Here is a 12,203-nt window from a genome sequence, read left to right as displayed (position 1 = left end):
TTTAAATCAATACATTTGATACCAACAAATTCGAACAGAATGAAATTTTCAATTGTAGATTTTTACTTGTTCGATAAATTGTCACCTGTAAGATTTCTAGCTAAAATAATAATTAAGAAGCAAGTATAAAATTATACGATAACACAGCGAATTTAATCCCTAATTATCGCCAACGTTTATTCTATTTGAAAATGCAATGCACAGTTAAATAATTTTCCAAAAATATGAAATCTAATAATATGAAATTATACAAGGTCATATTTTACGAAAATCGTCTTAAGAATGTATTAATTTAAATACTTGGAATTTAAATACTTGGAACAAGATATTAAACAATGAAACACGGAAACTCGATTATCATATTCTGATTAGAAACCGGCAGATAATGAAATATAAAGATTATTATTAATAATATACACAGACTGGCGCATGTACATTTAAATATTCAATGACAATTTATACTACGGTTTTACACATGTGCGTACGATTGAAAACGGTAATAACCGTCGGAAATTCAGTATCGAATTTCTAAATGCAAGTCGAATAGAAATATGATCGCGACAAAAGAAATCGACAACTCATATTTTTAATCTTGTATCAAAACAGTATGAATTATGATGATGATGCATAAATTAAACGTACACAAATATGAGGTAGCGTGTAATGTTTTAAAATCGCTGGCCGGCATGTGTATGAAATGATGAATTAAGATTTATTACAAAGAGATAATACATCAATTCACAGTTCTTTATCATTATATTTGTGAAACAATCAGTTGTAGTAATTTATATTGGAATCAAAAGCTTTTATTGTTAATTACGTATTCGTTCCAGTAAATCTGATCATCACCAATTTATCGAACGTTCGGAAATCACAAAAAATCATGCCGAAAACAATAAGCGGAAACTTCAATTAATTAAAAATACTTGTAATTTTGCGCTTTGAACAGTACTTTTTGGATTAGAAGTATCTGAAATTTAAACAATCATAAGAAAATGATCGTCTGCAATCGCGCACACATGAGTTTTTATCAATATTATAATTGTTTGCAAAGTCTGCAGTCTGTCGACCGCAAAGACATTAAAGATTTTAATTTTACTGGTTTATAGAAAATGAATTAAGATTAGATTTAGGGCTGTGAGATAGAGTATGTATTTAGTTAAATACTCGCGTTAAGACAACTTTGATAATAAAATGTGATAATGGAAAAAAATGATAAAGAGGAAATATAGAGTTAAGTATAGAAATATATATATATTTTTTTTTTGGCGGTTAATTGTCAAGATAGAAGACAGCGCGCAAACAAAGGAGCGGAACTTGCGATTTGATTCAAACAAATCTTTATTGCACGTGCAATCAGCGAATATTAGACATGCTGATGCAGTTAGTTAGCGTACTACGTATTAACGAGTAATTAATTAGCGAGTGATTAACTTGTGATTAATTTTTGATCGACTGACTAGCGAACGATTAATGAGAGATCGATTGTCGTCTTCGACGTCACCAGGTTTTTAAAGTAATTGCGATTTTAGCTCATTGGCAGACGAGATCCCGCGATATACTTCCAATAAGTCAATAGAATCGATTCCAGAACGAAAAAACACGAACATGAATTGCGCGAATTATGATTCTCACGAACACCATCGTGTAAAGAGTGACAACGGCAGGGTCTTTCCGCGCAGAAGGGCGGTCATTAAAAGTCCAAAGAACAATCGTCGTCTCGAGCTTGTTCTTCGCGTTGGCTGTACTAAAACGTGTGAACGAGCTGATTTCTTCGCATCTTTCGTATCGCTGGCCGGCTCAGTTCACTTCACTTTCTATGTGAATGTCGGAAAGTTTCGTTTAGTTATATGGATATATTATGCATGCGTTAGTGCCACTGTTTGTCAAGTGATGAAGGCTCGAATTTCCCACGACTTCGAAACATTGATTATGACTAACTTATTATGCGATCATCAAACCGAACTATACGTTACATAGTTGTTGCGCACGTATTTGCGCACAATCGTAACAATAGAGGTTTGCTAGTCAGTTGCGAAGCAGATGTTTCTGGGGACTTTGGCGAGAATTTGATTGGAAGTTTGTTGATTTGATAATGTGTGCACAGTTTGTCAATATAATAAGGTATACATCAGCATAATTACCTTAGCTTTATATTATAAAAGTTACTACACAGAAAAAGAAAATGTTATATTCAAATAAATAATGACTCCAATACCTCTTAGCAAATTTTTACTTGGATTAAATAAATATATTACTTGAATATAGAAAAAATACTACATTCAAGTAATATTTACTTAATTCCATATTATTATTATACATTTTTATCGCAGCCTTTTTTCTACGTTCAAGTAATATTTACTTAATTCAAGTAAAAATTTACTAAGAAGTATTGAAATAATTATTTACTTGAATCTAACATTTTTCTGTGTACAATTTTCGACGTTATATGTTGACTCACGCATGTAGTTTGTATATATATAACTCGCATACAAGTGCTTATCTATGACCTTAGTTCGAGATGATAGTTTCGTAACGATATAAAGTCTGCATATCTTTTATAAAAAAATGAACAAAAAAATTACTACACCGAATAAGACATCGTCAGTACTTTCATTACTTGATCGTTTCATGCGTCTTCCACCTACATTGTTCTTGATAATCAGTTGTTGGGCGTTGTGTATAGCAGTATACGTAAATGAAAAGATTTTCCTCGTTCAAGATCAGCATAACGTATCAACACGCGTGAGTACGCTCGTTAATATATAAGCCGGTAGAGACGGCGCTCAACTTCAATCGCTGCGCAATATTCGTTCTGACTAATATCTCCAAGAAAAAGTCGACTCAGCAGTTGCTATAGCGGTCGCAACGGGATCGTAAAAGGCAGACACAACTTGAAGTTTCAACGAGGTGTATAATCGGTGTTACGCTCCGTACGTGAAACGTGCACAGAAACTTGTCGCACCGGTGCAACAATTGTGTGTGTGAGACAGAGAAAGAAAGAAAAAGAGAGACTTACCGGGTAATTATATTTAACAACTTTTTTCAAAACGACACTACCTGCTAAGTGGGTGCTGACAGTTATCTTAAAGTATATCGGATATTTCAGAGAGAGTCTTAGTTTCGTACAAACTTCTTAGCGTGTTCCACGTTAATGCGTATAAGAAGAAAGATTTTGTGTAAATGTGGATTCGTGCAAAAATTCTCTAAATATATACATTGACGTAGTTAATGTCCTTTTAAATATTTTTCAATTAATCCATCATGTTCGTCACAAAATGAGCGCAATTTCCCAATTATGTGACTAATTAATATCGTACAGTTATTATACCGAATTAATTTTCCACTGATTATTTTTGCAAAACCATACTTTTCATTTCTCGAGTGCGAAAATCCATTGCGTAGCTCTTAACGCCGTAACGTATAACTTCCGTTATGCTAAAATTTCGACGAACTTTTTATTCTTTCGGAAATCCTCGGAACTAATTTTCCCAGGAATGCAGACCGCTCATGGTTGTCCGGTACGATCTATATAAAAACTAACGGAATTATGTAACACCCATGAGAAACACAAACGATTAATTAAGACTATCGCTTTTCCGCTCGGATGAATCTTGATAAATCTGTAATTTTGTTAGTCTCTCAACTCCAATTTCGCTGGAATTTAATATAACAGTTCAAATGTGTAAAAAATACTGACGCGAATTAATTCATTTGTATCTCCTTATAAAATTAGAACTAGTAGGTTCTTAGGCCGATTACGTGTGCCAATTTATATAATTTGTGCAATTTTAACAATATAAAACATATCACCAGAGTAAAAAAGGAAATGCTAATTATAAGAAAATAATTTAATGTTAATTATTAACCCGCATATCGCGTTCCATGACTTTAGCAAAATATAAAAAAACGCAAAAATATTCTGCAAAGTTTGTTTTAAATAAATCTGTAGTAGAATCTTTTCTTCGCGATGTTTTAAACTGGGCCATAATTAACATATTATTTGACATTACAAACAGAATATTATTCACCAAATTCATTAAAAATTCATAAAAAATTCATCAAAATATTATGATATTTTTTCAATTCACGCACAATCAAGTATATAATACATCACGTGATATTCCATAATACCGATAAAAACAACATTCATACTATGTGATACAATAATATGGAAAACCGATTACAAATTATAGTATGAAATGAATTAGAAATAATATACGAAGAGAAATTATTTTGTTGTCGAGCATGTGTCATCAATCGAGCATTCTGAGCTAAAGCTCCTTTTATCTTTTTCCGTTTCATGTTTGTCGTAATTCAAACTCAAGCATCCGCCATTCTGAGTATCAGCTGATCTCCGACCGGTTTGTAACTGTCCGTTTGGAATGCATGCGCATTCACACTCTGCCGGTGAATGCGTCAGTGCCTATGTTGCGTGTATAGCGTTAGTTTTGTTCTATGATGACTTTCACTATCAATGTCAATTGCAAATAACGTTTCGATAGTTTAAAGTTGACGATATAAAATATTATCAACCATTTCTGCACGTTTTCATGAAGGCCCAAGTAGAATCTTAGAGAAAGGGAAGTAGGAAGAAAAAAGGTAGAGTAGTGTATTCCAAGAGAAATAAATATCTCCATACCACAAGACAAGGTAACATAGAAAAGACGTGTTCTCCTACTACGCCTCATTATTTCCTCCTTTTCCTTTTAGTGTCAGAGTACCTCTAAAGACAAAAAGTATGAATACGTGCACGATTGTGTAACTAACAAATTACTGTGTGTGTGTGGGTTAAACTAACTTTGGAAATAAGATAATGTTGCCTGAAAAAAATGAAAGAGAATTCTCTCCTCTTATAGAATGAGGATATTTATAACATTTAATGAGGATATGTACGAATTACTTTTATCTATACAGATTCTATCAGAATCTGAAAATTCTAGATTACGAACTTGTTATTTTCTCTTGGAAATCACTTATATGAACTAAATTAATTAATTAAAAAGTTAATAAATATTTTGTATGTGCTTGTAGACAAACAATCAAAACTGTCCAATATGGAGCAATGGATTATTATTTGTCTGCTAATAGCATGTGCAAATATAGCACATCAGGTAAATATGAGACAATTGTCATCTACTTATTAACAATGCATATTTCTATTTTCTTGAAATATATAATCAAACAGTGATCTATTTGGTAAATATATATTCTACATTATATGTATCTCTTATTATGTGAACAGGTGTCAACTCCAAATTCAGAAACTTATACAGCAGCTGTGGTAGAATTTCCTCCTGTACATGAAATTGATGCTGAATCCACTCTAAAAGCAAATACCGATTCATATATCAGGAACATTAAGATAGCTAATGCAAGTGTAAGTATCTTTGTGATAAATTTTACTTGTGTAATTATTAACAAATCTCTTCGCATAAATATTTACAATTACATTGGAAAAGTGAGACATTAAGAAAGTAGATACAAAACATTGTGAATTATCCAAATGTATAGAAAATAATACAACTTATTTTTATAAATGCTTCATAGGAAAAATATTGAAGAATAACATCAAATTAATACTTTTTGCTGAGAGAAAAAATTAAATGTGAAAAATTAAATATCCCACAGAAAGTGTATGTTTAGAAATATTTCCTGTGCACAAAAGATATTTAAAAATCATCTCAATATTTTTTAGGACGTTGATATAATAGTTTTCCCTGAAGATGGCTTAACAACAATTTCCTTACCAGGAAGAGAAAAAATGGATGATTGGTCAACTATTATTCCAGCTGCTTTCAAAAACTACATACCTTGCGATGAGAATACTATTAAAGTCAGCGAAGTATGTGTTTTTATATATATATTTTGCAATTCCCCTTACTATAAAATATTAATTAAAAAATATGCATGTATTCAGACACTGAGAAGAATATCATGCGCTGCAAAAGAGAATCGAATCTATGTGGTAATCAATATTGCTGAGAAACTACCTTGCGATAACAGCACTTGTACAAAATATGACGAAGCTTATTACAACACCAATGTTGTATTTGATCGCAATGGAAAGATCATTGCCAGGTATATAAATTTATTATTGCTAATATTATCGTTATTCTACGACAATGTTTAATGATATTAATGTCTAATTGAAATGAACAGGTATCGTAAAACGAATCTTTTCGTGGAACCACAATTTAATATAACAAGAATACCGGAAATAGTAACTTTTGATACCGATTTCGGGGTGACGTTTGGAACATTCATATGTTTCGACATATTATTTAAGATACCGGCATTACTGTTGACAAGAATTCATCAAATTACCGATATTGTGTATCCTACAGCATGGTTTTCCGAAATGCCGTTCCTAACAGGTGAGCAAAATGACAGGATTTCGTTCGATACATTGGCTATCCAGCTCAAATTTAGAAGTAAACTTTGTTTAGCCATACAAACTCAGTAAAACTTTATCCTTCTTAGAAGAACCGCAAGACAAAATAACTTTTATCAAGCAGAAATCATAGATACTTTTTATCATGTTTGACAACTTTTATCAAGCAGAAATCATAGATACTTTTTATCATGTTTGACAACTTTTATCAAGCAGAAATCATAGATACTTTTTATCATGTTTGTTTTACATAGATTGATTATATCATCATTGATAATACATCTACAGGCAACGTATTGAAATTAAAATTTCACAAAACTTCATACGCTATAACAGAAGATTATCAATTCTTTCAGCTGTACAAACGCAAGCTGGATGGTCATTTGCCGAAGACGTAAATTTGTTGGTCGCTGGCTACAATAATCCTCCCCGTGGGAGCACAGGCAGCGGAATTTATCTAGGTAATTAAACTTTAAACGTTTCCGAATATCATTCACAATTAATGAATCGAAATACGCATGTGTGTACGAGAAAATATTACAACTTGCAGGTCGCAAAGGAATAGGTAAGGCAATAATGTCTCCCACTTTGCACGAGGAAGTATTGATATACAAAGTACCCAAAATGAAGAAGAAGACCGAATCGAATCAGCAAGCAAGTCATTCAACGGATGGTCAAGGGAATTTTTTTCATGGAAAGAAACATGTGCACGATGAGCTTCGAAAGAAGCGAGAAGACAACACAGTGGCTAGTGATAGACTAAAACTTTTGCGCGATAAAATTGATTCCTTTGATACGTTGCCATTGGAAGGAAATTCCACAAGGACCATTTGCCAGAATGATTTCTGTTGCGACTTTACTGTAGAAATGTTGAAAATTGATCCAACAACGAAATATCGTTTAGCGGTCTTTAATGGCGTTCGCAGTTTCTATGCTATTAACGGAAGCGTAAGCGCCTGCGGCATAATGCAATGCTCGAACCAGTCAATTGAGTCATGTGGATCTACAGAAGAGTCGGAAACGGTATTTGGCAACATTGATATCTCCACAACGTTCCACAATTATAAGAATGTTTTAATTATGCCGTCTATATTAGACTCGCAATTATATCCATTTAAAGTGACAGATTGGTCATACGGTGAACACACTCACGAGGATCACGTACATGTCAGTATATCTTTGATCAACAAGAAAAATAATCTATTAACATTTGGACTATACTCGAGGAACTTCGTTAATGGTGCAAGCGTACCATCTTTCAATATTGTTACTTATTTCGCAGCATTATTACTGGCTTTGTTTTTACCTAATTTTATAAGATATGTATATTAAAAAAACATATACAGTATGTGTGTGTGTGTATGCGTGTAATTATATATATAATAATTATTATGTATATAATTATACATATAATGAAATAAATATATATGAAATAAATTATATATATAACTTTATATAATGTCTATAGAGAAAGCAATTTTGCAACTGTTGCAAAACTCGTGAATCTGATTGATATATGCATTTAATCTCGGTTGCTCTCGAATGCTGTTAATCTAAGAGTATACACCAATCAGATGCATGAATTTTATAACAGTTGTAAAGCTATTTTTTCTGCTGAGCGCAGCCAATGTTATGTTTATAAGATTGAGATATTTTATATTACACATCGAATTGTTTAGTTTTGTACTGATACGATTAACAATTGAAGTAAGAAAATACGGGAATTTCGCAATACTTCAGATGATAATACATATACCAAATATTTTGACGAGTTGTATTTTATTGATTGCATATATTATATCTATTGGTAATAAAAATGTCTTTTGCGAAAAGACACATTTTCGGTATGTACGTTGCGAATTACGATAAATATTTTTCATCGTTAATACGACTCTGTACAATAAATCGTAAGTATTTATATAAAAAGTTTCTTGTGAGTTGTATCAGAGAAAATAGATATTTTCATAGACTTTTATATCAAATTATTTTCTCAAAACCGAACTTAAAAATATTTAAGTAAAATTAAACTTTTCGAATAAATAAAAACATGATTGCCAATTTGAAGAATTAAATAAATAAAGATGATGTTACATAACCATAATATATGAGATAGTCATAATCGAAATTAAATGTTGAGGAAACTGTTATTTAAAATGCGTTAGACGAATGTAATATATCATCTTTATTCCTCTTCTTTTTGTCATAAGATCTAATTAGTTTAATTACAATTTTATCTATCTCTCATAAGCCAATTTAAAACTGTTATAAATATTTGTTTCTGCATTACCATAGACCTTAAGAAATTGTACAGATATGCCTATACGGACATACCAAAGTCGAACTTTAAAGAATATCGACGGAAATCCATGGAGGATGCCGAAATACCGGCTGCGAAAAGTGCTGATGAACGAAAAGCGCTAAGTTGCATTGCCTCTTTCGGTGCGTTATTCTTTAAATTTACATAAAATACATCAATCGACAAAGTATATTTTTCTCAATAAGTTTTCAGTTGGCGGTGTTGCTGGATTGTATAGCTTAAAATCTCACGCAATGCATTACATCCTTTTTATGATGCCCTCGCGGGATATATTGGCAGAGGCTCAATTGGAAGTGAAACTATCCAATATACAAGAAGGACATGTGGCGATAGTAAAGTGGCGCGGCAAACCTGTTTTTATTTATCATCGGTAAGACCTAACATGTAATTCTATAAATTTTGATTAAGTCTTTATTCTTCAAACTGAATATATATTATAAAAATAATTATAATCTAGGAATATTATTTAATGTATCATATTTATGTTGATATATAAATTATATAACAGAGATAATATAAAAATATAACAGAAATAGGAGAATTTGGAAGAAACTCTCTCTTTCAAAAAGTTTCAAAATCTAGAACATTATTCTTTAATCAAAGTTGTTGTTCTTCGGTCAATGTCTAATTGTCTTATTCTTTATTTATATATAGCACACAATCAGTTATCGAGCAAGAAAGAGCAGTAAGATTATCCGAATTGCGCGACCCAGAAACGGACAATGACAGAGTTAAAAGGCCGGAATGGTTAATCGTAGTGGGAGTTTGCACGCATTTGGGATGCATACCGATTCCGAATGCCGGAATTATACCGGGTGGCTTCTTCTGCCCGTGTCACGGCTCGCATTTCGACGCGGCCGGCCGTGTTCGAAAAGGACCAGCGCCAACTAATTTGGAGGTACCCGAGTATAAATTTGTAAAGGATGATATGATCATCGTCGGATAACGCGTTACTTTCTGAGTTACGACGAATGTTAAACAAGAAATAACAAGCGAGTCGTTACAGAGAATACAATACTTCGCGCGTTTTTATTCCAATCCATCGGGATTTGGAAAGTTATAGTTTTAATAACTTTGATAATAAGATGTCTCAGTTCCAATAATAATAATAATAATAAACAAATATGGAAACTCACCGATTTTTCCTTCGATGATTTATGGATTATTTATGATCCAGATATCTTGCTGCAACACGGCGAATCGACGACATTCGATCGGTACTCTCGGCACAGTAATTTATAAGCGACCGTCTTTCCATAAATCGTGAAAGTACGGAATGCAATTTGAACTTCTAACGAACGCGCGACATTTGGCATTCTTTGCAGCTCATTACGCGAGATGTCCATTTCCAGTGTCTATTGAACGATATCTTGCCGCGACAAACGCGCGGAATTGTTTCCGGCACTTCCAACGATAATTCACGCTCGAAACTCATCGCTGACGAGACGAAATCGCGAAAAATACGAGACGTTTTACCAAATTCGAACCGATGCGTCGGGAGCTCTCTCACAATTATTGCGATTTTCGAAGTATCAAACGCGCCTAACTTTACTCGGCACTCCCAATATCCTCCCGCGAGATATTCGCTCTCGATGACTTCTTAAAGTTATTTCGCTGTGATAAACGCGTGATACTTATTTTCGACACTCCTGGTCGATGATAATTCATGCGTGAAAGTCCTTCGATGAATCGAAAGTGCAAGGGCAGCGACCTAGACTTCTAACCGCTACAACGTACGAGCGTCACCTCAGGCTCGACTCTCCCAGACGCAAGATATTCCCTTCGAGCAACGATTTAACAACCCTTTTCACTACGACAAACACACACAACTTATTTCCCGGCGATAACGCATGAGATCACGCGACATCATACATGAGACTCGAGCGAATTGAAGTCGCGAAAAATGCGGAACGGTTTTTCGAATACGAACTAACGCGCCATGTTCCATTTCAACGTTATATATTACCATAGTTGTAATTCTTATATCGATACGGGTAGGGCGCATGCGCGAGCTCGCAACTGCGATTTATTTTTATTATTATTAAAAATCGTATGATGCAAAATACAAAATATTGGAAATATCCGAAATATTAAAATAAACAATACGAGCTAAGAAATCGCTTGTTATACCTTAATTATTATGTAAAAACTACGATTATTTATTTTGATTTTCCTCTTGAAATGATTTCGAACTTTCCAATGAGAGATCACGATGAGAGATTATGAGATAGATGCGATGTGTTCAGTTAAAAAGACTTCGCAACAACGCAATGGCTGCGTTCAGAAAACAACGGTTGAGTAAGCGCTCACGATCATTGGAATATTCTTTCAGCTCAGATCTACAATAGGTGTGGTAAGCTTGAAGCCGTGAGAAATTGACCAATCACAATCGATTATTCCTCTCATGACTGAGAGCTTACTACATACTACTATTGTAGACCCGGATTTAAATCTACCATGGATCTAAGAGAATACCTCAAAGGCTATAATTTATGGCTGCCGCAGTGCATGCGCGACAAAATTCGCATCAATCTCGTCACATTTTGCATGCCTACAACACCGGTTGCACGCTAACCTATCGTTAATCCGTGAAATTTCGCGTGTTTAATATCAGTTATTAAACATTGAATACCATTTGATATTTAACTTTAAATGAAATATTTACACTTCGACTACAAGTTAGGTTAAGAAGTGAGTAAAAAAAGTGAACGCAATATTTAAAGACCTCGAAGTCATACGAATTCTAATTCGAAGATAAGCTAAAGGAAAAAATGACTTCCAAAATAACACCACCGATAGAAAGAATCCAACTTTTAGACAATATCGAGAAGGAAGTTATAAACTGTTTACAAAGCGCAGGTAATTATTACAATATGATTGTGCCTTGAGATTTTGTGCATATTAAATCATACCCATTTGCCAAACAATACCGAATATGTAAACATGTGAGTGTATATACAAAGTCTGTATTGTGATCAAAGTACTTTATATTGTACAGGACAAGCTATCTTGGAACTGGGCAAAGAAAAATCAAGCATGAAGCAAGTAGAACAGAATACTACTCACTTCTTGAAGTCTCTAGGAATTGTAGAATCTAAATTGAGTGAGCAAATTAATTATCTTACACAGGTTTCTACAGGTACATACATAGTTTTTATATAATATTCATTATTCTGATATCATTTTTATTCTGACATACATTTAATGATATATCTTAGGTCAACCACATGAAGGTTCTGGATATGCGAGTCAAAAGGTACTCCAAATGGCATGGCATAGATTAGAGCATGCGCGAAGTAGAGTTAATGAACTAGAGCGTATAAAAAATAAATTACGATAATAATAAATTATATAACATTTTTCTTGTGAGATATATATATATATGTATATAACTATACACTGGTAATAAATCTTTTAAATACAAATTATTTTGATAGTCTATTTTTGTTAAAGAGAAATTGTCAATAAACCACTTTGTTGTTACTTTTACTT

At 33.1% G+C, this 12,203-nt stretch overlaps 3 protein-coding genes across 6 annotated transcripts in view; all 3 read left to right on the top strand.

The window, feature by feature from the left end:
• Positions 1–7,781, top strand: part of LOC106752110 (vanin-like protein 1) — a 45,917-nt gene extending 38,136 nt beyond the window's left edge. Inside the window, exons 1-8 of one of the 4 annotated variants that reach the window (XM_014633533.1) lie at positions 2,679–3,022; positions 5,035–5,114; positions 5,246–5,380; positions 5,699–5,845; positions 5,921–6,081; positions 6,163–6,377; positions 6,751–6,855; positions 6,945–7,781. In XM_014633533.1, coding sequence (XP_014489019.1) covers positions 5,058–5,114; positions 5,246–5,380; positions 5,699–5,845; positions 5,921–6,081; positions 6,163–6,377; positions 6,751–6,855; positions 6,945–7,726 — 1,602 coding nt within the window. In that variant the 5' untranslated portion in view covers positions 2,679–3,022; positions 5,035–5,057 and the 3' untranslated portion in view covers positions 7,727–7,781. Of the gene's footprint in view, positions 1–2,678; positions 3,023–4,263; positions 4,654–5,034; positions 5,115–5,245; positions 5,381–5,698; positions 5,846–5,920; positions 6,082–6,162; positions 6,378–6,750; positions 6,856–6,944 lie in introns of those variants that run through there. The other 3 variants (XM_014633534.1, XM_014633532.1, XM_014633531.1) reach the window with 3 other exon arrangements.
• An 835-nt stretch (positions 7,782–8,616) lies between these two features.
• Positions 8,617–10,127, top strand: LOC106752105 (cytochrome b-c1 complex subunit Rieske, mitochondrial-like; the record flags this gene model as incomplete). The annotated part of the gene is made up of 3 exons (XM_014633519.1): positions 8,617–8,833; positions 8,904–9,081; positions 9,366–10,127. Coding segments are annotated over 3 exons (687 nt in total), but the record flags the coding sequence as incomplete, so codon positions are not given.
• A 1,036-nt stretch (positions 10,128–11,163) lies between these two features.
• LOC106752129 (mediator of RNA polymerase II transcription subunit 11) lies at positions 11,164–12,139 on the top strand. The gene is made up of 3 exons (XM_014633588.1): positions 11,164–11,570; positions 11,710–11,850; positions 11,930–12,139. The coding sequence occupies exons 1-3, from the start codon at positions 11,483–11,485 to the stop codon at positions 12,049–12,051; spliced, it is 351 nt and encodes a 116-aa protein (XP_014489074.1). The 5' UTR covers positions 11,164–11,482; the 3' UTR covers positions 12,052–12,139.
• The last annotated feature ends 64 nt before the right edge of the window (positions 12,140–12,203 follow it).

The sequence above is a fragment of the Dinoponera quadriceps genome, unplaced genomic scaffold, assembly GCF_001313825.1.
Source record: "Dinoponera quadriceps isolate SergipeBrazil2010 unplaced genomic scaffold, ASM131382v1 scaffold365, whole genome shotgun sequence".
NCBI classification, from domain to species: Eukaryota; Metazoa; Arthropoda; class Insecta; order Hymenoptera; family Formicidae; genus Dinoponera; species Dinoponera quadriceps.
This window is presented reverse-complemented; position numbering and strand designations above follow the sequence as displayed.

What these genes read in the sequence shown, in the direction of transcription:
- LOC106752129 (XM_014633588.1), top strand. Translation starts at nt 11,483, where the DNA reads ATGACTTCCAAAATAACACCACCGATAGAAAGAATCCAACTTTTAGAC. An exon ending in AAACTGTTTACAAAGCGCAG is followed by an intron (nt 11,571 to 11,709) that starts GTAATTATTACA and finishes TATATTGTACAG; the next exon opens with GACAAGCTATCTTGGAACTG. An exon ending in TCTTACACAGGTTTCTACAG is followed by an intron (nt 11,851 to 11,929) that starts GTACATACATAG and finishes GATATATCTTAG; the next exon opens with GTCAACCACATGAAGGTTCT.